This window comes from Lupinus angustifolius, chromosome LG05 (assembly GCF_001865875.1).
Source record: "Lupinus angustifolius cultivar Tanjil chromosome LG05, LupAngTanjil_v1.0, whole genome shotgun sequence".
In the NCBI taxonomy this organism is placed as follows: Eukaryota; Viridiplantae; Streptophyta; class Magnoliopsida; order Fabales; family Fabaceae; genus Lupinus; species Lupinus angustifolius.
Genome location: NC_032013.1, coordinates 4,537,344 through 4,561,253, shown reverse-complemented (window position 1 = coordinate 4,561,253; position 23,910 = coordinate 4,537,344). Strand labels below are relative to the sequence as shown.

Genomic DNA, 23,910 nt, shown 5'->3' with positions numbered 1-23,910 from the left:
CCTCCTTTACTTCTCTACCTCCACCTCCTCCCTCTCATCCTATGACAACCAGGTCTAAGGATGGCACCAGTAAGTCTATTTTACCCAGTCTTGCAAGCCTCTTCTTGGCTCACACTGAACCCTCTACTCCCAAAGAGGCTCTTCTCAATCCAGTTTGGAAGGCAACCATGCAGGAAGAGTTTGATGCATTGCAAAAGCTAGGCACTTGGTCCCTAGGTGCCTTACCTCCTCATAAGAAGGCCATTGGGTGCAAATGGGTATTTAGGGTTAAGGAAAATCCTGATGGTTCCATTGCCAAGTACAAGGCCAAGCTTGTTGCTAAGGGATTTCATCAAATTCCTAGAATTGACTACAATGAGACATTTTCCCCTGTCATCAAACCTATCACTATCAGAATTCTCCTCACCTTGGCTGTCACTTATGGTTGGTCCATTCAACAACTAGACATCAACAATGCTTTCCTAAATGGTGCTCTTCATGAGGAGGTATATATGACTCAACCTATTGGCTTTCATAATGGTGACAAGAACACTGTGTGCAGGTTACACAAGGCCTTATATGGTCTCAAACAAGCTCCTAGGCAATGGTTTGAGAAATTCAAGAGCACTCTCCTTCATTTAGGATTTCAGCCTAGCAAATGTGATAATTCTCTATTTATCTCACTCACCAATACCTACCAACTGTTTGTTCTAGTCTATGTTGATGACATAATCATCACTGGTACTTCAACCTCAAAAATATATGCCCTTGTGGACAAACTCAACACTGCCTTTGCTCTTAAGAAACTAGGTAACTTGGACTACTTTCTGGGCATTGAAGTTAAACATATCAAGGATGGTACTCTGTTTCTCACTCAAACTAAATACATCAGAGACCTGCTCAGTAAAGCTTCTATGGAATCTGCCAAGCCTAGTCTCACCCCTATGGCAACCACTTGCAGGCTTACCAAAACAGACTCAAGAGCCTTTGATAACCCTACTATGTACAGGTCAATAGTTGGAGCTCTTCAATATGCCACTATTACAAGACCTGACTTGGCTTATAGTGTTAACAGGGTATGTCAATTCATGAGCAATCCTCTGGAACAACATTGGGTTGCTGTCAAGAGGATCCTAAGATATCTACACGGCACTCTTCATCTTGGCCTACATCTCAAACCTGCTGCTCCTCATTCTTCTATTCCTATCAAACTCACAGCTCTATGTGATGCAGATTGGGCCACTGACCTTGATGACAGGAAGTCCATTTCAGGGGCTTGTTTATTTGTTGGTCCTAATCTAGTTACTTGGTGGTCCAAGAAGCAGCAAACAATCTCCAGATCCAGCACTGAAACTGAATACAGGAGCCTTGCTCTTGCTGCTCAAGAAATGATTTGGGTTGAGTCCTTGTTTTCTGAACTCAAGATCCCTCATCATGTTCCTCTCATTCTATGTGACAATCTAAGCACAGTGAGCATGTCTCACAATCCTGTGCTTCATAATAGGATTAAGCACATAGAACTTGACCTATTTTTTGTAAGGGATAGAATTCAGGCTAAGACTCTTAAAGTGAAACACATCCCTTCTGAATTTCAGACAGCAGATGTGCTCACCAAGCCTTTGGCCACTGATAAGTTTCTAAACCTAAGAAAGCAACTCAGAGTTGTTGACTCAGCATCCTTAGTCAACTACCCTCAGTTTCAGGGGGTATATTAGAGAATAACAATTAGTTATTCTTATATTTCCTATGCTGAGTAAATTGGGTTATTAGTCATATGCTCAATAACCCAATTAATCACATGTCTAATTAGTTGTTAGGTTGTTATTTCAGTAACTAACTTATGTTAGTTACTGATTTCCTCTTTCTGTTTTTGCTATCTCTTATTTAAAGAGAGAAGCCTTCTCCTTTGTAATCAATCGAATATTCATCAATAAAGTTTTGAAGTATATTCATCTTTTTATCTTTTTACAATCCTCACTAGATTGAGATGAACCAGAAACAGTGGGTGAAGATATAATTGACTTGGAGTTAAAGGGAAAGAAAATTCATTAAAAATCACATCTTTAGAGATATAGATTCTACCCTCTTTAGATAGACACTTGTATCCTTTGTGAATGGTTGAATAGCCAAGGAATACACAATCAGAGCTTCTAAGATCAAGTTTATGCTTATTGTAAGGTCTAAGCAGAGGAAAGCAAACACAACTAAATACTCCAAGAGTAGTATAATCAAGACTAAGACCAAAGGAAAGTTGATGAGGAGACTGATGATTAAGAAATGGGGACGGTAGCCTGTTATTAAGGAAGACTGCAGTAGTAAAATCATGTTCCCAGTATATCATAGGAAGATGAGCATGAGCAAGTTAAGTCACTTAAACAATATGTCTATGTTTTCTTTCTACTAAGCCTTATTGGTGATGTGTGTGAGGGCATGAAAATCTATGGAAAATTCCTAAGGACTTTAGATATGCACCAAATGGTCTAAATTCACCCCGTAGTCACTTTGTATGGCTTTAATGGTTTGATTGAATTGAGTCAGAACATGTTTCAGAAAATACTGAAACGTAGACAATATTTCAGATTTTTGTTTTAATAAAAAAATCCATGTATGCTTAGTGTAAGTATCAACAATGGAAAAAAAATTGAAGTGAGTGTACAGGGGGCAGGGCACCATAGGTCAACATATAAAAGATCAAAAGGGGAATGATAAACAGTAGATGAGCTAGGTGCATGAATTCTAACACGGTTTTATTAGCATGGGGTATCTTACAATGATGAAGTACATTTTGGACAATGGTCTAACCCGGATGACCAAGTCTACAATGCCGAAGAGAATATAGACTAGACATAATAGGTTTGTGAATTTCAGCAGTACTAAAACTAGGTACAGTAGTAAAACCAGAAGAGCTTGCATTAGTAGAAGCTAAGGAACAGCTAGAGTCATAGCATGAAAGAAGCCCATTAAATGCATAGAGTCTTTCTTTAGTAAGTGACCCTTGAAGTAAAAGCTCATTAGTACCATGAGATTTCACAAAACATGCATCAATATGAAATTCAAAATAAGATGGGTTATCTTTGGCAAATTGAGACACACTGATAAGGGTTTTAGTAATGGAAGGAACAAGAAGATTAGTTAAAGAAAGTGAGAGGTTTGAGTTAAAAGAAGAAGTGAAATGTGAAATAAGAGTTCCCAGTAGAAGTTTTAGGAATACCAGTGCTATTACCCATAAAAATTCGATCAGGTCCAATATTCTCCACTGGTTCATGCACCAATGAGGGATCAGAGGTCAATGATTTGTTGCTCCTGAGTCAGGGTACCAAGTCATATGTCTGGAATCTTTGCTATTCACACGGGCAGTCATGGCAAATGGATTAAAATGAGATCCAGATGATGGGACAGGCCCAAGAAGAGAAGCAGGAGATGAATTCCTAGGATATGTGGCTGGTATAGGCTCATTATAACCAAAAGATGTCACTAGGGAACAAATGGGCTGAATATTTTTGTGGCCCAGTAGATGAGTTAAAAAATGAATTAGGCTGCCATGGCACAGGGTATTGAGAGGAGTGCATGGGTGCACCAAAACGAGGAGTATGATAGTTTCCCCCACAACTATGTGGAGCATAGTAACAGATGGTGATGTCATGGCCATGGCGATTATAGAACTCACAAAATAGCGGTGGTGGACAAAGGTAGCTTCTGCCACCATGACTCCCACGATAGCTACCATAACCTCCATAATGCATTGGAACAACAGATTCGGACCTAGATGTGAAAAACAAAGGAGGAGCAGATGAAGGCACCTGATTAGGTCGTGAATAGGAATTCACTGGCACATCAGACAAAGATGGTGTATATGCAACAACATTGGCAGAAAAGCATCAGAGAAAGCCTTGCTTCTATTTCTCTCAAGACGAGACTCAAAAGTCAACATAAAAGATTCAATATTGTGAATAGAAGGAAGATCATGTTGACTTTCAATTGAGGTGATTACAGGTTGAAACTCCTCATTCAAACCATCAAGAATGTAATCAACATGCTCATAAGTTGTAATAGGTGAACCTATGAATATGAGAGCATCCAGTCTTTGATTTACATGAAATATTCTGAGATTGTGCTGGATCCTTGAGAAATTGAACAAAGTTGAGATCTCAATTGCCTACCTCTAACTTTGGTTTGAGAGTTACAGAAGGAATGTAACTCCTCCCGTAGCTGCCATGAACGAACACAACAAACAACCCTAGGGAGAAGGTTTTCTGGAAGTGAATTCAGAAGCTGAGAAATGATAGATTGATTCAACTCCTCTCATCGAAGATAGGAAAGACTGACAAGGTTGATGAGCCCGTCATCATCACTGAGAAATCTGAGGAATCTCAGTGCCTAGCACAAAAACAATTAGCATGATTAGAAGTTAGGGTTGCTAGCATGAAATGGTGCCAAACCAGGAAGTTTTTCTCTGTAACTTCATGGATGGAAGCGGACGCACAAGAGAAGAGGAAATTGCCTGCAATCGTGAAGCACGAGAAGGAGAGAGTGGAGGAGAAGGAGAGGTCCAAGTATTGGTGGTACCCATAGCTAGCGTGATACCATGTAAGAAAGAAGAACGAAGAGAAGAGAAGGAGATACTGAGATTGAGAGAAAACATAGAGAGAGAAAGAGATTTGTAACTAACTCTGTAAAATCTTATTAATGAAAATCAGTTACAAAAGATATGGGGAAGGCTGTTTATAGAGGCATGCATAAGATAGCTTGCAAAGCAAGCTTATTTATCCTCTAACTAACTTTACACAAACTAACTAACTAATTACATTATGAACAGTATGTACTATATTCTAATAGTGAAGAAAACAAAAACATCCATCCCAATTCCCAAACCATAAGCAAAAGATAATTTAAAAATATCTGTACTCATATATAATTAGTTTTTCAGCTGAAACGTGCAAAGGAATTTTTAGGAAACAATGCTATAAATAAATAAACGATCATAAAATTGAAATAGACATTAGGGTGTGGCAGAAGTTCACATAAGAGGAGGAATATTGCAGTTTCTAAGAAAATCTTTCTATGCAACATAGAATCATAAACTTTAAACTTAAATGTCATTGAGTGATTCAGAAATACCTCATTATTTTCTGATTGATAGGCACTTTTTTGAACCCGTTCCTCAAGTTCTATTAGCTCATTTCTTAGATATTCAAAGCGGTTGATTTCACTGGATTCTTGGACAAAATCCCCTACTTTTGGTGTACAGTTCTCAATATTACTTTCCTGGACACAAGATATCAAATACTTATTACTCAAAGCTATACAAAGTATCCACCAATTTGTTAATTATCATCTCAGCTACACCAAATGAAGCACACAGGCAGTTCGAAAGAGTGATTATTAGGTAAAAAATACTTCACACAACTTCAAGCAAAATAAATTATGACCAATATTGGGGTATTGGGTGAAAAATAAAAAAAGGCAGTTATTTGTTGTTCTTGTGTGAGTAGGGTTTACAATGCATACATAAGCATCCACATCAGATTCCAGATCAGGTTTTCTGGTGGCAGGGCCTACAATGATGTTCCAGAATCCAGGAGATTTTCCAGCACTTCTGAAAATGACAAATGTGCCTTTTTATACAAATCAACAAACAAAAAGTAACATTTTCTGAAACAAAAACAGAACGTAACCTCTTACAATTATGATTTTCTCCAGAAACCAGTCAAAAGATATGAAAATAAGAAAACCAAATTTATTATAAAAATATCATACCTGTCGTTACTTTCCACCCTTATATTAGCATTCTTTCTGCTTTTCCCTTTTATATACCCTCTCTCTTCACCAGAAGGTGCATGGGGCCGGCCACCATTAACTCCCTGAATGAGACGGAAATACAATTCAAAAGAGTATAAAAAGTTCTCAAACAACATACAACACGTAACTAGTATAGAAGTAAATAAAAACAATATGAATGGTCGTGCATGGAATTGATAAACCAGAACTCATAGAACTTCGTCATTTTGTATTTATTAAACTAACTCTATATTTCATGATGTTAAGTGGAAGGGTTTTATGATGTTAGCTAAGGGTAGTAAGGAACTATTTCCTTTTGAAATGAGCGGTTGTCCCTCCCAATTAGTGTCGCTTCGTAGATCAAACCAACATGATAAAAGATGGAAAGAAAAATAATAATATGAAATTGATATTAAACCTATTTTATTGGGTATATTCAATTGTCAAGTCTCACATGGGATATAAGGGAAACAATTGGAGAGTTTGTAATTGGAAAAGACACATGAAACTATTGCCTTAAGGAAGAATAGACTCTAATGTGGATGAGCTGCTACTGAGAGTTAGGCATTGGTAAGGTGGAGAAAAGCGGAATATTTACTAAGGCGGAGAATGTTGCATAGGTTTCCTAAGGAGCGGAATATTGGTCTATTTCAATCAAGGTAGGGATTGTTGGGTTGCTTGAAATATATTATTGTAAGAAGTCTCATATTGCCTAGTATTGGAATGAATGAGGGAGATAATTGGGTGTTTACAAAGGTCAAAGCTATTGGAATCAAGTTCCATGTTATAACTTGCACTAATTAGAAACATCCTATGAGCCTTGGGCCCATATGTGTGCTAGAACTTATAATCCTTATTCTCTAATAACAAATTGGTAGTTGTTCCACGCTCCTAGGGACGTAGGTACACTTGGTCAAACCTCGTTAGCAATTTCTTTTTCTTATTCTCTAATAACAAATTTGTTGTGGTGATTACAAAAAAAAAGACAATCCTAATAGTCCCACATATACTAAATGTAGAATCCTAGTCCTAATTAAATAAACTTAAGAGATTTTCTAAGATATAAAAGTATAATATCATATATTTCTCATATTCTATAATAACCCTTAATAAGCTAAAAAATTTAGTAAGCTTTAAGCTTGTTACACAGATAATGGATTCACCAACAACCAAGTCTCAGTCCCATTAGGTGGAGTCAACTAATGGTTTTACCCTAAAAAACAAAAAAATGTAAAACTTGATCCATACAAAAACAATGGTTGGGAAGTCAAATCAGGAATGGTGGAGATGCTGGAGAGAGTTGCTAAAAACACAACTTAGCAAGACAAGTGAAATTCGACAAAACAATCAAGCAAAGCAAGTTCTAAACTTCTTAAAACCACATTGAAAAGCTTTATGATGGTTGTCGACTTTCTAACACAACATTCAATTTTTATCCGGACTTAGGATTGGCTATGTACAGCTCAAGCATGCATAAGAAGGTTTTAGATATAGAAAATTAAATTGAAAAATAAGCCACCTGCTAGTTACCAATGCAAATATTCTTAGTCAAGGGTGGAAAATGAGATTCTCAATTCATCTTGTGAAGGACATTGGAGTATATGATTATTATCTTGCAAAGATAAATGTAACACTTGCCAACTCATTGGCTCAAGATATTGTTTATTTGTCAGGGATTATCAAAATATCTGGGAAGAGCAACAAAAAAATGTGAAAGCATGTCCAAGTGACGAAGCAGAATATGAAGGCATGACCTTAGCCAATTCTGAACTAATTTGGTTAAAACGATTACTTAAGAGAGCTTCAATTTCCGGAGATTATACAAATATCAATTTGTTAGAGAAAATCCTATCTGGGAACATAACAACACCCTTTGCCATTGAAATGATCTAGTAGATGGTTTCACCTAGTCTTTCAGAAGTCTCTTATTAGAAATACATGTAACAAACTTGGTCAATAAAAACGACCTATATGTTCCACCTTGAGAGAAGTGATGAAAGCTATGCAAATAGTTTCTAGCTTCATTGTATATGCTCATTAAATCATGTAATAATGCTAACTAGGCTAATTGTACTCTGTATTTATTACATCAGATATATCTTTTACCCTCTGTAATTTAGACACAAATTTGATGTTCCTTTACTCAATGTCGTGATTTGTTGTTCCAGGGAGTTGATAAAGGAAGTGGGTGGGTGAGTGTACCTGTTGCAGAGAGTCAGCTTTCGCTCTAAAAGATGCCGCAAAGAACTCAGCTTCTTTTCTAAGTTTTCGTATTTTTTCCAGGTCAGAACAAGCTGCTTTCAAATTCTCTTTTCCAGAGCTAGAGCTGGATACGTGCAACTCTTGAAGCAACCTTTCAAGTCTTAGCACAGCTTCTTCAACACTTTTCAATGCCTGAAATGGAATACCAAAGAGAAGGCCTAAACAACATTATCATACATTAAAACACAAGGTTAGGGGTCTCTCTAATGCAGTAAAAAGTAAAAACAATATTGATATGCCTGGCTATGAAGATTAATCAATTTATACAACAATGAAACAAAGAGGATGACAGCATGGATACAATTTTAATATGGCAATGCACACCACAGATGAGGGGAGAGTAAGTAGTCAATAGTGCTGCTATAGCAGTTTAGCAGTGCAGTGGAGGGGGCCTGGCCTCACTATGCTATACCCAGGGTGTCACAAAGCCAATTAGCAGATGAGGCGGTCTGCAACAGCAGCCGCCATTGCAGGTTTAGCCAAGCTTTGCATCCACTAAAGATGCACGGGCAAAAAAATATCAAAACTTCCCCAAAATTTAAAACATTGCAATTTTTTAAGGGTATTTGGATCTTTTTGGCTCAACACAAACCTAATATTATTAGGATCTGAAACTGAGAAGGCTTGACAAAAAAAATTTCCCTCCTAACAATTGTGACAAAAAGACCTTGTACATCTGTCTCTCTATCCATCTCTTCTGCTCTAGCTTAGTTATATTCGGTTTGAGGACTGAGGTATTATTGGAATTGACTGGGGTATATTACTAAATTGTAATTTTGATTACTTGAGTTGTATATTAGATTTGACTTATGTTTTTATTTTGTGTATAGTATAAAATAATTAAACCTGCCGATGTGTGCTTGATGCTATACACAGTCAGTCCTAAGTGCGGATAAAAGGTGAAAGTTGTGTGTTAGGCAGTCAACATTTTTTGTTTCGTATATATCCGAACAGCTTGAACATTTTTTGGACATAACACGGGCATGCACACACTCTCCAACAACTATTCTAACTTTTATATCTTTACTGTGATTGTACACAGATCAAATAAGAATATATTTATTCATCTTTTAAGTCTCACACACATACACTCTACCACAACTTTTATATCTTTACAGTGACATTATATAAATCAAATACAAATATCTACATTCATCTTTTCCCTAGTTTCATACCATTAAAAACTGCAATACACTGACTTTATATCATTATTGTGACTGTATAACAGATCAAATGAGAATATCTATATCCATCTTTCCCCTAATTTCATGTTGTCGTTGGCGGATGACAGCCCATGGTGTTTGCCAAAAATTTGTCATCATGGCATTGTGGATGGTGTTGCAAGCAAACAGTGGACGTCATCATGGTGGTGACAAAAAAAGTAGTACATATAGAAAAAAAATTATTTTTATAGAAAAAATATAATAAAATTTTATTTGTATAGATAAACATTTCTATAAATTTATGTATATTTACATGCATATATAAACATTTATATATTTATATGGTTATATTATATTGTGTATATATATATGAAACAAATGACAAAATTAACAAATAGTGACATCATTAAATTAAAGACTTTTAAGGCTATAGAACAAAAAAGACAAACCCAGAAACAATTCCCAGAAAACAATAAAAATAATAAATAAATATACATGTTTACATCTTTTTTGTATTTGTCACTTTTTCCTTTTTTCAAGTGTAACACAGAAGATAAAAACTAAAAGTAATTTATCTAGCCACAACCAAACCACACAACATGGAAACCCTCCATCACATAACTAATAAATAAATGAAAACAGAGACCCAACCAAAAAATAAATGAAGCAAAAAAATGTTAAAATCTGCAGGGTTGAAAGAAATACCCACTAAGGGTTAAAGAGAAATATAAAAGCAAGTTAGCTAAGGGCTTTTGGGCTAAAATTGGGTAGGGTTAATTTGGCCCTAACCCGTTTCATGTTGATTGTGTTGAAAAGAAGCAAGATGAAGCATTTCCCACGAATTTTAAGCGAAACAGGCGAAGTTGAAACGCAGAAAAATGAAGTTGCACGGGCCATGGTAGAAGAGGAAGCAACTGGGTGGAATGAAAATGAAGCGGACGAAGCAGACAGAGACGGCAAACAAGAGGGAGGAAGCAGACGAAGAAGATATAGGGGTTTGATTATCCTTGCAAATGAAGCAGACAACGACAGCTTTGAGTTAAGGTTCCCAATTTTTGGGTATAACCCAAAATTTGGCTTAAAACATAAAATTAAAACACAAATCATGCAAAAAACCCACAGAAGCTCATTAACAGTGCCTTTTCTGTCTTGAGCCGCCATACCCCAATGGCGGTCCTAAAGCAGCAAATGGCAGACGTCACCATTTGAAGGGCTTTTCAAAAGAGCGAATAGCGTTGGCAAAAATACCACCACTTTCTGCCATGGCCACCATTTGACAACACGGTTTCATACCATTGAAAACTGCAGTAAATACACAAAATCCACTCTGAAATGACAGATACCAGAAAAAAACATGATAGCATATCCTTCAACATACAAAACAGGGAGAAAAAGGGAGGTCTCCTATGAAAAAGCTGTCCTTTTGGTGCACACTTGGATGATATGAACTTATCCAAATGATGATTTTCATCCTACATAAACCTTCTATATTAATTCAGAATCTCAGTCAACATGAACTAGTAGTGCTTCTAGGAATTTTCACTCCATTATAGTAATTTTGGGAAATATTTTTTATTTTTAATTGTTAAATCAGGAATCTTCTCTAGAGCAACTTTAGGTATTATCTTTTTTTTAATTGTCAAATTATCAACCTTCATTCTTCACTAGAGTAATTCTAGGAATTTTCTTTTTTTTGATAATTTGTAAATATTGAATTCATAATCACCATCAGAGCAATTCTACAATTACCTTTTTTTATTTTTTAATTGTTAAATTCAATTGAAATAGAAATATAAGATGACTTAATCTCAAATTATTATTACAAAAATGGCTCTGAGAAAAGGAAATTCAATCTAAATTCAAATGACATAAAAATATAATATAACTTAAATTCGGTTTTAAAAATATTAGTTAATTAAAACTCCATTCGGTGGGATTAAGGCTTGGTTGTTGTTGGATTTATTTAAAAATTAAAATTACCTGTCTAATATGGGATATTTATTAGTTTCTTATATAACTTTATGTATAGCCTATGTGGGTGGATTAGCAGGGTAGAATGCGATAAAACATTATTCCAATCCTAGCATCAGTCCATACTGCCTAGCTTCTTGACCACCAGTGTAATTTCTATCACTTTCACCACCAATCCACCACCACTGTCTGCTGCCAATCCAACTCCATAACCACCATCATTGCTTCACCATTGTCATCACCCTGTTGTCAATCTCACCACTACAATTGCCTCTATCACCTCCATCTTTCATGTTGCTAATGTTTTGGGTTTCAATTTAGGAAAGGAAAATGTAAAAGTAAATATTTATCCTATACAATTGTTTACCAAATAATGGATAGTAAACATTTATCAATTAGTTTGTATCTTTTGTTCTTTTATCCTATTTCATTTGGGGAAACAGATAGGATGGATAAGGCAAATTGGATAAGATGCTACTAAACATTTGTTCTATTATTATTGATTGATTGGTGCACAAATGAATAAACACATGATAGTATAGACAAATGTGCAGATATTAATGTTTTGAAATATAAACATCTTCTAGTGTTCTAATATAAAGTATAGACATATGTATACACACTTATGATGGAGTATTGGTGGCAGATGTAATGATGGCCAGGTGTAGACGACAATGTCAATCAGGTGATGGTAGGAACCCTTCTGCTGGTCATGTGACGGGGTGACTAATGAGAAAGGGGCAGGGTGCTGTTGAAACCAAGTAATGGTGGGGCCAGTATTGATTTGGTGGCGATGGAGTGGCAGCAAAATAAAAAGGGCAGTGGCAATGTGTTAGGAATCACCATCAGAGCAATTCTACAATTACCTTTTTTTATTTTTTAATTGTTAAATTCAATTGAAATAGAAATATAAGATGACTTAATCTCAAATTATTATTACAAAAATGGCTCTGAGAAAAGGAAATTCAATCTAAATTCAAATGACATAAAAATATAATATAACTTAAATTCGGTTTTAAAAATATTAGTTAATTAAAACTCCATTCGGTGGGATTAAGGCTTGGTTGTTGTTGGATTTATTTAAAAATTAAAATTACCTGTCTAATATGGGATATTTATTAGTTTCTTATATAACTTTATGTATAGCCTATGTGGGTGGATTAGCAGGGTAGAATGCGATAAAACATTATTCCAATCCTAGCATCAGTCCATACTGCCTAGCTTCTTGACCACCAGTGTAATTTCTATCACTTTCACCACCAATCCACCACCACTGTCTGCTGCCAATCCAACTCCATAACCACCATCATTGCTTCACCATTGTCATCACCCTGTTGTCAATCTCACCACTACAATTGCCTCTATCACCTCCATCTTTCATGTTGCTAATGTTTTGGGTTTCAATTTAGGAAAGGAAAATGTAAAAGTAAATATTTATCCTATACAATTGTTTACCAAATAATGGATAGTAAACATTTATCAATTAGTTTGTATCTTTTGTTCTTTTATCCTATTTCATTTGGGGAAACAGATAGGATGGATAAGGCAAATTGGATAAGATGCTACTAAACATTTGTTCTATTATTATTGATTGATTGGTGCACAAATGAATAAACACATGATAGTATAGACAAATGTGCAGATATTAATGTTTTGAAATATAAACATCTTCTAGTGTTCTAATATAAAGTATAGACATATGTATACACACTTATGATGGAGTATTGGTGGCAGATGTAATGATGGCCAGGTGTAGACGACAATGTCAATCAGGTGATGGTAGGAACCCTTCTGCTGGTCATGTGACGGGGTGACTAATGAGAAAGGGGCAGGGTGCTGTTGAAACCAAGTAATGGTGGGGCCAGTATTGATTTGGTGGCGATGGAGTGGCAGCAAAATAAAAAGGGCAGTGGCAATGTGTTAGGACACATGAGGAGAGCCCAACCCAAAAGACTAGTCTATTAGGTGGGAGAGCCTCATGACTTAAGTACCACATTGAGTTTGCTATTCTACTCAATGTGGTGGACCGGTGGTGACAGTTAACGGGGAAGGGTAGGGGTGATGCTGATGGTGTGATGCATAAAGCAGGAATGATTTTTAACTTATTATCCTATCCAGTGTAGCCTCATCTATTCAGCAGCAAGGAGTTGAACAACAAATACAGGATTATGAAAACCATCTGGATAAGCTTATACTATCTAATTAATACAGTAAACATATAAAAGGGTAAAAGATAGCTTACCCTATAATGCCCAATTTAATCCAAGGTACCAAATGGAGTTTACTATCCTATCTAGTGCACCAAATGAAGCCCTATAATATTTAATCAAAAAACTTATTAATAACTAAACCTATGCTTATAGGCTTCATACTAATCTGAGTATATATATCACTAATTTAACAAACTTGGAAGCAACTTTTGAGTCAAAGTCAAAATTTGGAAGTGGGTATCAAACCTCATCAAAAGAAGCTGACTCCTCTGTAGTTGACTGAATTGTGGATCTATTTTTGTTAACTGTTCTTGCGGTATCACCGTCCAATGTCTTATCCCTGCATTACATTTTACGAAGATATGAAGTGACATGTGTTTCAGAACAAAAAAATAGATTTAAAAAGGATGCTTTTGTACTGTAATATGACAAATAACCCCATGTCCATTACATAGAAATACTTTTTCCAAGTGGATATTTGGTGACCAAATCTTAATGACAGGATAATGATACATGAAAGCAAAAAGTCATCATATTAGAGAAATACAAAGGTAACACTGTCTTGATCTACCTGTAAGCTCATCTACTAAGAGATTGTCTTGGACTTTGACAAGATAGATTTATATATTACAAAGATGTGGCTCAGAGGTGTGTATACAGACATAATGCCGTAAACACTTGAGTGCCAGGAGTAACGTCATTGCCCCAGATGACATAAGAATTATGCAAATTTAATAATCAGCCCCCTGTCTTCATGATTGTTATTCTAGCTTATATATTAAAACTATTGGTCTTCCAATTTTAAGTTACTCATGCATTTAGTCACTATTTTGAAGTGTATTAACATGCCATATTTACTTTCATTTATGTGATTATGATTATTCAATGGAAGCAAATTATCAACCAAAAAACAGTGTAGGGTAACCCATATAGGAGAAAAATGACTATTGTGAAAGCAAAATTAAAATTGCTCATAAATCTTGTCTTTAAAGCTAGTTACGCAGAGAAGAACAGCCAACATGTTACAAACCATCCAAAGTTTTACTGAATGACTTAGAAGTTTCACATAGCATGACTGTGAGTGTGAGAGAACCATTTGCAAAGACAATTTGCAGTTACTACACCAGTTTCTTTCAATTGCTGGATTTATCTATCACATTATTTATGATCCTATATTCCACCCTAAAAATTGTAGTTTTGGTACCAGAATTTAATGTCAACCAATATGCATATGCACCGAATGAATTCAAAAAAACAATGTAAATGCAGACTTTGCCTCATAGCTTACTTTCTAATCCCCAGTTCTTCTCTGCACTTCATCAACTTCTCGTGCCTAAGACAAAAGAAGAAACATAAAAAAATTACTTAACCTGGAAGATGGTATTTTGTTAAACAATTAATATACAAAGGTCCAGTTACCCTTTTGACAGAAATTCAGCTGCTTTCACATTTGAGGGGCTCTCCAGCCATGTACTGTATTTAATAAAGCTCTGGATCCAGTGGGAGCAAACATCAAATACTTGGGGCACTGCTTCAGCATTTGGAGGACAGTCTTCTTTACTTCTATGTGTATGTAACTTTTTTGTAATGCTCGTAATTCCCGGATAAAAGGGAAGCCAATCCAACTCTTCACAAACTACCTATGCAATTAAGGGCCACTCAGATTTGAATAACTTAATAATGAAGCATAACAGTCAGATGCAATGACAATAAAATACCAACCTCAACATACAATTGATAGGAACTAATGGACGACAGTTGAGGGTAGTATAAAACACTCCCTCCAATAAGATACCTGTTTTTTATGCATAAAAAAAAGTATGTTAGATGAGAAGAGAATAGTACGAAGAACATAAGATAGCCTCACGGGGAAGAAAAAGAGACAGCCAAACTACAATGTAGAAGTATGCAACAACCAATAAGATGCCTGTTAACAAATATTTATATTTCTACAATTAAACAAATGATCCATATCATAGTTGATCCACAACATAGAGATTGGACAAAGCTTTATGTTGGTTCTCGAATGCCTAATATAATCTTCACCTTTTATCCAGACTTAGGACCAGCTTCTATATAGAGCATCAAGCAGACATACTGTACAGGTAAAGAATAGAAATCATATCATACCACAAGTAACTAGATTTAAGTATCTTGGGTCAATCATACAACACACAGGGAAATTGCAAGAGAAGCATAGAATTTAAGCAGGGCGGATGAAATGGCAGGAGTGCATCAAGTGTCATATGTGATAGAAAGATGTCACTCAAGCTTAAGGGAAACTTTTAATGCATAAATACAAGACACGCAAAGTTATATGGTACTGAATGTTGAGCAGTAAAATATCAACATGAGTATAAACTCAAAGCAACGGGGATGAGAATGATGCGTTAGACGAACGAACACACTAGACAAGATAGGATTAGGAATGAAAGCATTATGGAAAAGGTCGGGTAACTCCTATTATATAAAAGATGGTAGAAGCATGCCTTAGGTGATTTAGGCATGTGCGTATGAGACCGTTAGAACTTAGAAGCCCTAGTAAGGAGAGCATATCAAATGTAGGTTAGCCCAACTTCTAGAGACAAAGGAAGACCAAGAAAACCATTTGTGAAACAATTAGGAAAGATTTAGTTATCAATGCTTTGACAATGAACATGATTTATGATAGAATATAATGACATCATTCGACCCATGTAGTCAATTTCACCTAATAGAACTAGCTTAGTTGTTGTTGTATAAATAAAGAAATGAACAAAAGGTCATAGGAAGCAAAAATAAGGTTACATAGAAAGTTGTTGAAATGTCTGAATGATGGATTGGGAGAAAAAGAAACTTTGAAAATTGCTAATTTGATGTCATGATGTGTGTAAAGCTACTAACCCTATAATACAGTTATTATACTAATTATCTAGGTCATCTACTAGTCTGGTACAACAAGTACATCCCCACCCCAAAATCTACCAACATAACAACACTCCTGAACAGCAAAAAACAATTAGAAAGCTAATATTCTAAGAAAAGGAGTAACATATACAGAAGTTGTACCTGATGAAATCTTCAATTGGTTCCTCTAGAATGTCAAAACCATTTTCTAAAAGGAAGAACCGCGTACTTCTGCCTAAAGAAATAAAGAACCCAAATATAGCCAGATCCTTCTCCAAAACCTGCACTATGCTAACTTTCAATTGAAGCTTTCCTTTACAACAAGGCACATACATCAATGAAAAAGGATTTAACTCTATTATACTCAATTCAACTCAAATTATTTCAGTATTCTTTTAATTTTATTTACATAAAAACTCTCTTTTAACTTTATAACAGAAAGCAACTTAGCTTAATTCTTAAGTATATTGTTTCGCTGAAAAACGTTACTCTGGACACTATGAAATACGTTTCTGTTTAAACGCTCAGACCAATAAAACAAATTTTAGGAATGAGAATGTCATGAATGACGAATTGCAAATGTCAATATAATTAAACTAAAATCCAAACAGAAGACAATAACCACATTGATCGATGAGAATTTGCAAAGTACTGCATTTCAAGCACGACACTATAGGTCCCAATATGGCCAGCTAAGTTTTAAGTACAGTCATTTCAACTGATTATCAATTTTAGACATGCATTCCAACATCCTCTGTCTAGAAGGGCCAAAACCAAGTTGCACTCAAAACTGCAAGTAACTAACCTCAATACTTTCAGATGTTGTCAATCTTGACCATATTTTCTCCTTATCAACAGCTTCCTGCAGCTGCCTCTGAGCGAGATTTACCCAGAAAACAACCTCTTCTGAACCCCACTCAACATTTGCTCTACAAGATGCAGCTCTGGGACCAAAATGAACAAGAAATTCTCTTTGCAGACCAATATCCTTTATAGAATTATAAGCTTGGCTTACAGGAATTAAACCAACCAGCATGTCCATCAAGCTACCATTTATCTCAGTGATCATGGAAAAGAGTTGTGAACAAGAAACTTTAGTGGGGCCATGTTTCACAATTGCAGCAATGCATGTTAGTGCAAGCATGAGAAGTGACAAGTCACCTGCACTACTTGAACTAATATTTCTTCCAGACCTGAAAAATCAGTTAAGAGGTCACTTAGGCACTGATATAAACATATATTATTAAAAAGTGCTGCTCAGTACATGAGGCTCCACCACCTAGTGGAGTCTGGAGAGGGGATAACCATACATAGCCTTACGCTAGAAGCAGAGAAGTTGTTCCTAGGATTTGAACCTGTAACCTCGAGGTCACAAGGTAGCAATGTTAACGTTGCATTGAGGCTCACCCTCTAAATTATATTTTGAACGAACAAATATTGAGCAAAAAATATAGCATATCAATATACAGACATGTTAAGAGTAAACTTACAAAGCAACAGCAGCAGTAAAGCGTCCGTCCCCAACAAACTTATTAACAAAGGATCTCCCAACAGCTGGAACTTGCTCAGACCAAAACCATTCATATGCTTCAGGCTGTTTGGCTGATAATTTTTCTCTAATTAAACTTTCCAGGGGAGCAGATAGCCTTAGCAAACTGGAACAATGCAACATTTGAACAAGTTTTATGACCAAAGAAACTATGGATTAGTATGAAACATTTAAAACAAATAATGAAGGAAATCAAAATGCATCCATGAAATACAGCAATATCAGTGAATCAAAGATTGCAACACAGTCAAAACTGTTTACAAGTACACAATTATATAGTGAATGGTTACAAAACTGAAATGGCACTTATAATTCATCTATATAATATAAAACTTCCATATGAAAGTTAGAACATCTCCGGCCACCGGTTGTTGCAAGATACTTGCCCTTCTCCCCTCTACCCAAATCTGACCTGGGCTCACTCTATCACTCTCTATGTTGACTCGTATACTCATGTAGAGTCTTTCAGTTGCCTTGTGAAAACTTATCAGTTTTTACCCTTCGTATTCTAACTCACTATTAGTTTCTAAACCCCCATTTTTTACCAGTTATGCCAGTGCCCCTCTCCCCACTAACAAATTGGATGGAAGCAACTATGATAATTGGAGTAAGACTCCTCCCCATTACTGGAGATGACAGTTGTATTTTGTAGTGTATTTTTAAGGCCAAAATTGTAACTTCAATGTAAATTAAAGGTCATAAATGTCATTGTCTTTTGGTTTTTTAGTGCATTTACCCATAATTGTCCTCTCCCTGGAGAGGAGTCTGGCTCTAATAATTGGGTTTCCAACATCAAACTATGGCTCAACGGCAAAGACTATGCTAACTACCTCGCTAAAAAGGCTGAAATTGTACCCTAGAGAAACAAACACAATGAGCTAACATCAATAACCATTTCTATAGTGTTATAAAATCCATTATTCATCCCTCTCTAGAGCAGAGCTTTCGTGCTCACATCACTTGTGTGTTAATTTGTGAGCATAAAAATGTCCTTTACACTAATAATACTCAATGTATTTACGGGGTTTGGCATCACCTCATGAGTGTCATTGCCTTTCAAAATTTTCAATGAGTTTATGTCTGCCAATGAGGAGAAAGTTAACGGCATGCTACTTGCTTTTAATAAACCGTTGCCAACAGTAGCAAGATCTTGAGCAACACAATGCCTTCTTGATGTTGCTAACCCTATATGGTTTGCCACCACAATACTCTACCCCATGATTAGATTTTGTGCTCTCCCACAATTCTTACTCTAACAATGGCGTGGACCACTTTGCTCTAGATCCAGTCAAATGGTCCTCTGATTTGGTAATGGCTTTACTCCAATTGATACTTTGCACTTGTGTCCTAGAGTAACATTTGTGGTTATTCTCAAAATGATAACTTGAGTATACCTCATCCTAAATGTGATCAGTGTTACTTGCATGCAATTGATTTGTCATACCAGCGAACAACATCTCTTATTGCTTATGAAGACTTCGTGAAGTGTTTTGAGCAAACACTAGGGTAATAAAACCCTTCTTCCAAACTTTCTCCATTTGGTTATTTGCCTAAAGCCACTTTAGCTAATGACTCTAAAATACAATCCCAAAGAATTGGCAATGCTAATCACCATGCATCCACTCAGCTGACTATATCTGTCATGTTTCTTATCTCCCTTTAATTTAATTTTAAATAGTTGCTCGGCTCATTCTCTTGATTGAGGGCCCATTTGTTAAGGATTTGGGAAAAAATGATTCTCCATAAATAATTTTCAAAAAAATAATTTATGTAAAATAAGAAATCATTGTGTCTAGTTACAAGCATCACATGTGATTCTAGCTTCTCTCTCCTCTCTTGCTATAAATGATTCTGCCATAAGCTAGGAATTTTGGATTCTGCCAAAAGCATTTTTTTTTTGTAAGAATCACTTTTTCAAAATTCTAACCAAACTAGTGATAAGTGTTTATCTTGAGAAAAATCCAAAGAAAATGCATTATAAATGATTTCTTTGACAAAAGATGTTCTCCTTTTATGAAATTAAAGATCTAAAGAAATGGGTGGCACCGGAGTGAGTCTCGTGGTCGTTACTAGCTTTCCAACCCATATCACGTTTGCTTTCTCACAAATTACCGGATCACAATCAATGCTCAGTCAAGTCATCATAGCCTTGCCAAGCAACAGAGAGCGGTGTCAATACTATCCAAGATGTTTACCATATCACAATAAATGTTGAGTCAAAGTCATTGTAGCCTTGCCAAGCAACAGAGAGTTGTGTCAAGACTATCCAAGATGTTTATTTAGTATAGCTTTCGGGTCATGCCAACTAAGGAAGTACTTTTCCAAGTAGAGTTTGTAATCGAGGAACAAGGATCCTCTCCATGCAAGTGGTTATTTTTACACATTTTCAATGGCAAAAATGTGATTTCATGGTAAACAAAGGGATAAAAGTGTTATTACATGTTGTTTTTTGTGTGTTATTATGCGGTACTTGCCTCTCCATTAATGGAGAGGATCCTTACTCGTAATTGAGCTATGTGTTGTACTCATACCCCTCAATAGAATATGTAAAACTTAGAAACTAAAGAAGAGAGAAGAAGAGAGAATCTGAATTTGTGATAGTATTGATTTCTGTTTTTCTGATTACAAAGAAGAGAAGAAGCTTAGCTTCTATTTATAGAAAACTGAATCTGCTGATGCAGTTCCTTTGGCAGTTCCAAATATGTAACTGCCACTAATACTATACGCAACTAGTACAACAAACTGGACAGCTAGGCATATCGTTTACACAGCTTATACAAGAAGCTAAACTATAAGAATAATAGAACTGATTATTCTAATAGAATAAGGTTGAAAAACTCAAAACAAACAACATATAGAAACAACATGGGCTCTCTTCATGAACATGTTCCTTTCCCTTATTCAGGTGATCTCATTCTAATTTCTTGCTACCTTATTAATCACATGCCCTCATCCGTCCTTAATAAAAAGGTGCCTCACTTTGCCATTTCGCTTAACCTATGCATTCCCTACAACCTCATTTATTTGTATCTACCTATTTTTTCCATAACCTCACTCCTTGTTTTGAAATTTTGTTGAATTTGTCATTTACAGTGTCTTTATTGGTTACACACTCAACCACCAGCATCAGGTGATCATACATTATTAGGTTAGATCCATTCTTTCAGTCCTCCTCCTCATACCTGCTACATTAAGGAACCCATCACTACAGACACCATATAAGAAACAACATGGACATGCTTACTTCATGAATATGTTCCTTTCCCTTATTCAGGCGATCTTCTTTTGATTGCTTGCTACCTCGTTAAACGCATGCTCTCATTTATTCTTCATAACACTTTGTCATTTCCCTCGACCTATGCATTCCCTACAACCTCATTTATTTGTTTCTACCTATTTTTTCCATAACCTCACTCCTGGTATTGAAAATTTGTCCATTTATAGTGTCTTTATTGATTACACACTCAGCCACCAACATTGGCCAATCATACACTTTTTGGATCCGTTCCATTCTTTGGGTCTTCCTCCTCATACCTGCTACATTGAGGAACCCATCACTATTATTCGCCTCATCTAGGTATATCATTGTTGGTCACCTCCAACTTTAGAGCATCGCCCTCCTCGTGCCACTATTAAGACCATTGTAACTCCACTGAACGCAATTCTTTTACCAACTCATACATTGCTTCCTAAACTTGACCTTCCATTGCTCTCAGGTAAAGTATACAATCTAATCACAACCCTTCTCCTAACTATGTTTCTTTACCTTATCATCATCTATCATCTTTTCATTATGCTTGTCTTTCTTCCTTATCTATTAAGTCTATTCCTAAATCTCCAAGTGGCACTTCATCCCATCATGGATGAGGATAAGCTATCATTAATAGATGTGTTCCCTTCAGAGTAGGCGATACTTGGGAATTGTTCCACTTCCATTTGGGAGTCTATTGTAGGCTAATTGGGGACAATTTATCTCCAAGAGAAAAAAATATGGCTTTTTCACCCTTTTTTTCTATTTAGAGCTACTATTCACCATTAGCCCTTTCATCAACTGGATATCAAGAATCCTTTCCTTCATGATGGTCTCACTAAAGAAGTTTACATGGAGAAATGCTCAAGGTTTGTTGCTCGGGGAGAATTTCTTGTAACCACTATGTCTTATATGGACCACTTTGTCTAGCAAAACTTTGGTACTTCATAGGAATAAAGGTGGCATAATGCAATAATAGAATAGTAATTTCATAGAGGAAGCATGTAATGGAAATTATGGGGAAACAAGTCTGTTGAATGCATAGCCAATTGATACTTCTATATGGATACGAATGCTAAATCTCAACCATATTAGGGGAGCATTTTGCATCTTGGAAGATAGAAATGCTAAACTTCTACAAAATAAGTTGTGAAACCTAACTACCTCTTAGTCACTTGTCCAGAGTCTAGACATCTCTCCTTTGTTGTCGGTGTGGTAAGACAAATTCTCAACTCACCTTGTGAAAGATGTTAGAATGCAGTGATTTGTATCCTGAATTACACTATAGGAGATCCATGGAAAGGCCATGTATATGAAGATAAAGGTCAAACACGAATTGTTGGATATTCATATGTTGATTGGGGTGTCTCGCTTTTCTCTTCACTCTTCAGAGTTTCAATTGTGAAAACAAAAAAGTACATATCTTAAAATTACAAATTTTACAATAACATGACATTAAATAGCCACAGAAAAAACACTATAATGACATAAAACATAATATCATTAAATTAATCATGTAATGAAATTTTTAATGTGCATCTATTAGAACACTTCTTCACAAAACAAGTTCAAGAATAGACTTTGATTTTCTACACACAAATAAGTGTAGCATGTTTTTGTTTGCAATAAAAGAAACAGCTCGATTTTACTCAACAATTTCTATTTCCTTGTGACATGTTTAATGCAAAAGAAAGAGATTAAACTGAACCAAAAAACAAAGAACCAAGCTACCTTCTTTGAACAAAGACATTGACATTCATGTCTCTTCCATCACTTCGAGATGATATTTCACTTGCAGCATACAATAAGGAGAACACAGCCGCCTGAGAAAATTAATGCAACCAGTTTCTCAGTTTTTCATAAAGTATAGGGAAATTCGGAATTGAATAGATCAAATCAAATATGACCAATGCAAAGTAACTGTACTAGTAGCAAAGATGATAGAAAAACATTACCCAAATACATTTATGATAAAGCATATATGTGCATCAGCAATATACTTAACATCAAAACAAATGATGTTGATTTGGATTATATTTTTGCAAAGTGAAATACTGAAGTAAAAAATGGTGAAACCAAATGATTCTACATTTCTAGATCTAAAAACAGAAAATACACTAAATTACCCGAAGCTAGAGACTCTACCACTTGTCGATAAAAAGGGCTTCCTGAGAGCCATAGAAAACTTTCAATACTTGATACCTTTATTTAAATTTAGCCCTGTGAATTTGTTTATCCTCTTTCATTGTACTATTCTCTTCCTTAATAAAATTTATTTTCTATCAAAAAGAAAATCGTTAAATCCAGCCATGAGGTCAACTTGTTAGATAGAAAAGATAAAGCATTGAGAAATGCCTTGAACTATTGGGCCATCTATACCAGGCATATGAGAGACGGAAAGGAGGAAGGAGGGTCAAGGGCAGAGACGGAAAAGAGAGTAGAGGAAGCTGTTCTGGAGGGGACTAACAGAATGGACATGTGGCAGCTGGAGAGTGGGGGGAAAGATACTGCAATCATGAAGGAAGGCGTAAATATTAAGGGGAAGGAGATGTGGGTAATTCACTAGGGAAGTTTGGGCGGGTTTAGGCCAGGACAGAGATTTCCTATCTTTTCCATACTGTTTTCTTCCTTTTTTCAGCTCCTATTCTCTGTAACTAGAGCTTGCTTCTTATCACTTCCCAACTATTTTTCCTCATCAATACCAGTACCTATCGCATTGCTTCAAATATCGAAACACAACAGACTTAATGTACAGATGTGAAAAGAGATAAGTTGATGAACTAAAATCAATCCAATTAGGTTGATAACTCCTTCAGCAGTAATGACTTTAAAGTGTCATTCCAACTTGTCACTACTGGATTC

At 35.8% G+C, this 23,910-nt stretch overlaps 1 protein-coding gene and 1 long non-coding RNA gene across 2 annotated transcripts in view; one reads left to right on the top strand and one right to left on the bottom strand.

The window, feature by feature from the left end:
* The window catches only part of LOC109347542, a 42,055-nt gene that overhangs the window by 15,925 nt on the left and 2,220 nt on the right, over positions 1 to 23,910 (bottom strand). The window contains exons 3-14 of the mRNA XM_019587454.1: positions 22,780 to 22,871; positions 17,740 to 17,904; positions 17,055 to 17,442; positions 16,412 to 16,530; positions 15,086 to 15,158; positions 14,783 to 15,003; positions 14,652 to 14,696; positions 13,610 to 13,703; positions 7,960 to 8,151; positions 5,737 to 5,840; positions 5,488 to 5,575; positions 5,098 to 5,244 (exon numbers count right to left, since the gene is read on the bottom strand). Of these exons, the coding sequence (XP_019442999.1) occupies positions 5,098 to 5,244; positions 5,488 to 5,575; positions 5,737 to 5,840; positions 7,960 to 8,151; positions 13,610 to 13,703; positions 14,652 to 14,696; positions 14,783 to 15,003; positions 15,086 to 15,158; positions 16,412 to 16,530; positions 17,055 to 17,442; positions 17,740 to 17,904; positions 22,780 to 22,871 (1,728 nt within the window). The remainder of the gene's footprint in view (positions 1 to 5,097; positions 5,245 to 5,487; positions 5,576 to 5,736; positions 5,841 to 7,959; positions 8,152 to 13,609; positions 13,704 to 14,651; positions 14,697 to 14,782; positions 15,004 to 15,085; positions 15,159 to 16,411; positions 16,531 to 17,054; positions 17,443 to 17,739; positions 17,905 to 22,779; positions 22,872 to 23,910) is intronic.
* On the top strand, positions 3,817 to 5,201 carry LOC109347543. The gene is made up of 2 exons (XR_002107612.1): positions 3,817 to 3,972; positions 5,022 to 5,201. It is a non-coding gene; the product is annotated as an uncharacterized LOC109347543 (long non-coding RNA).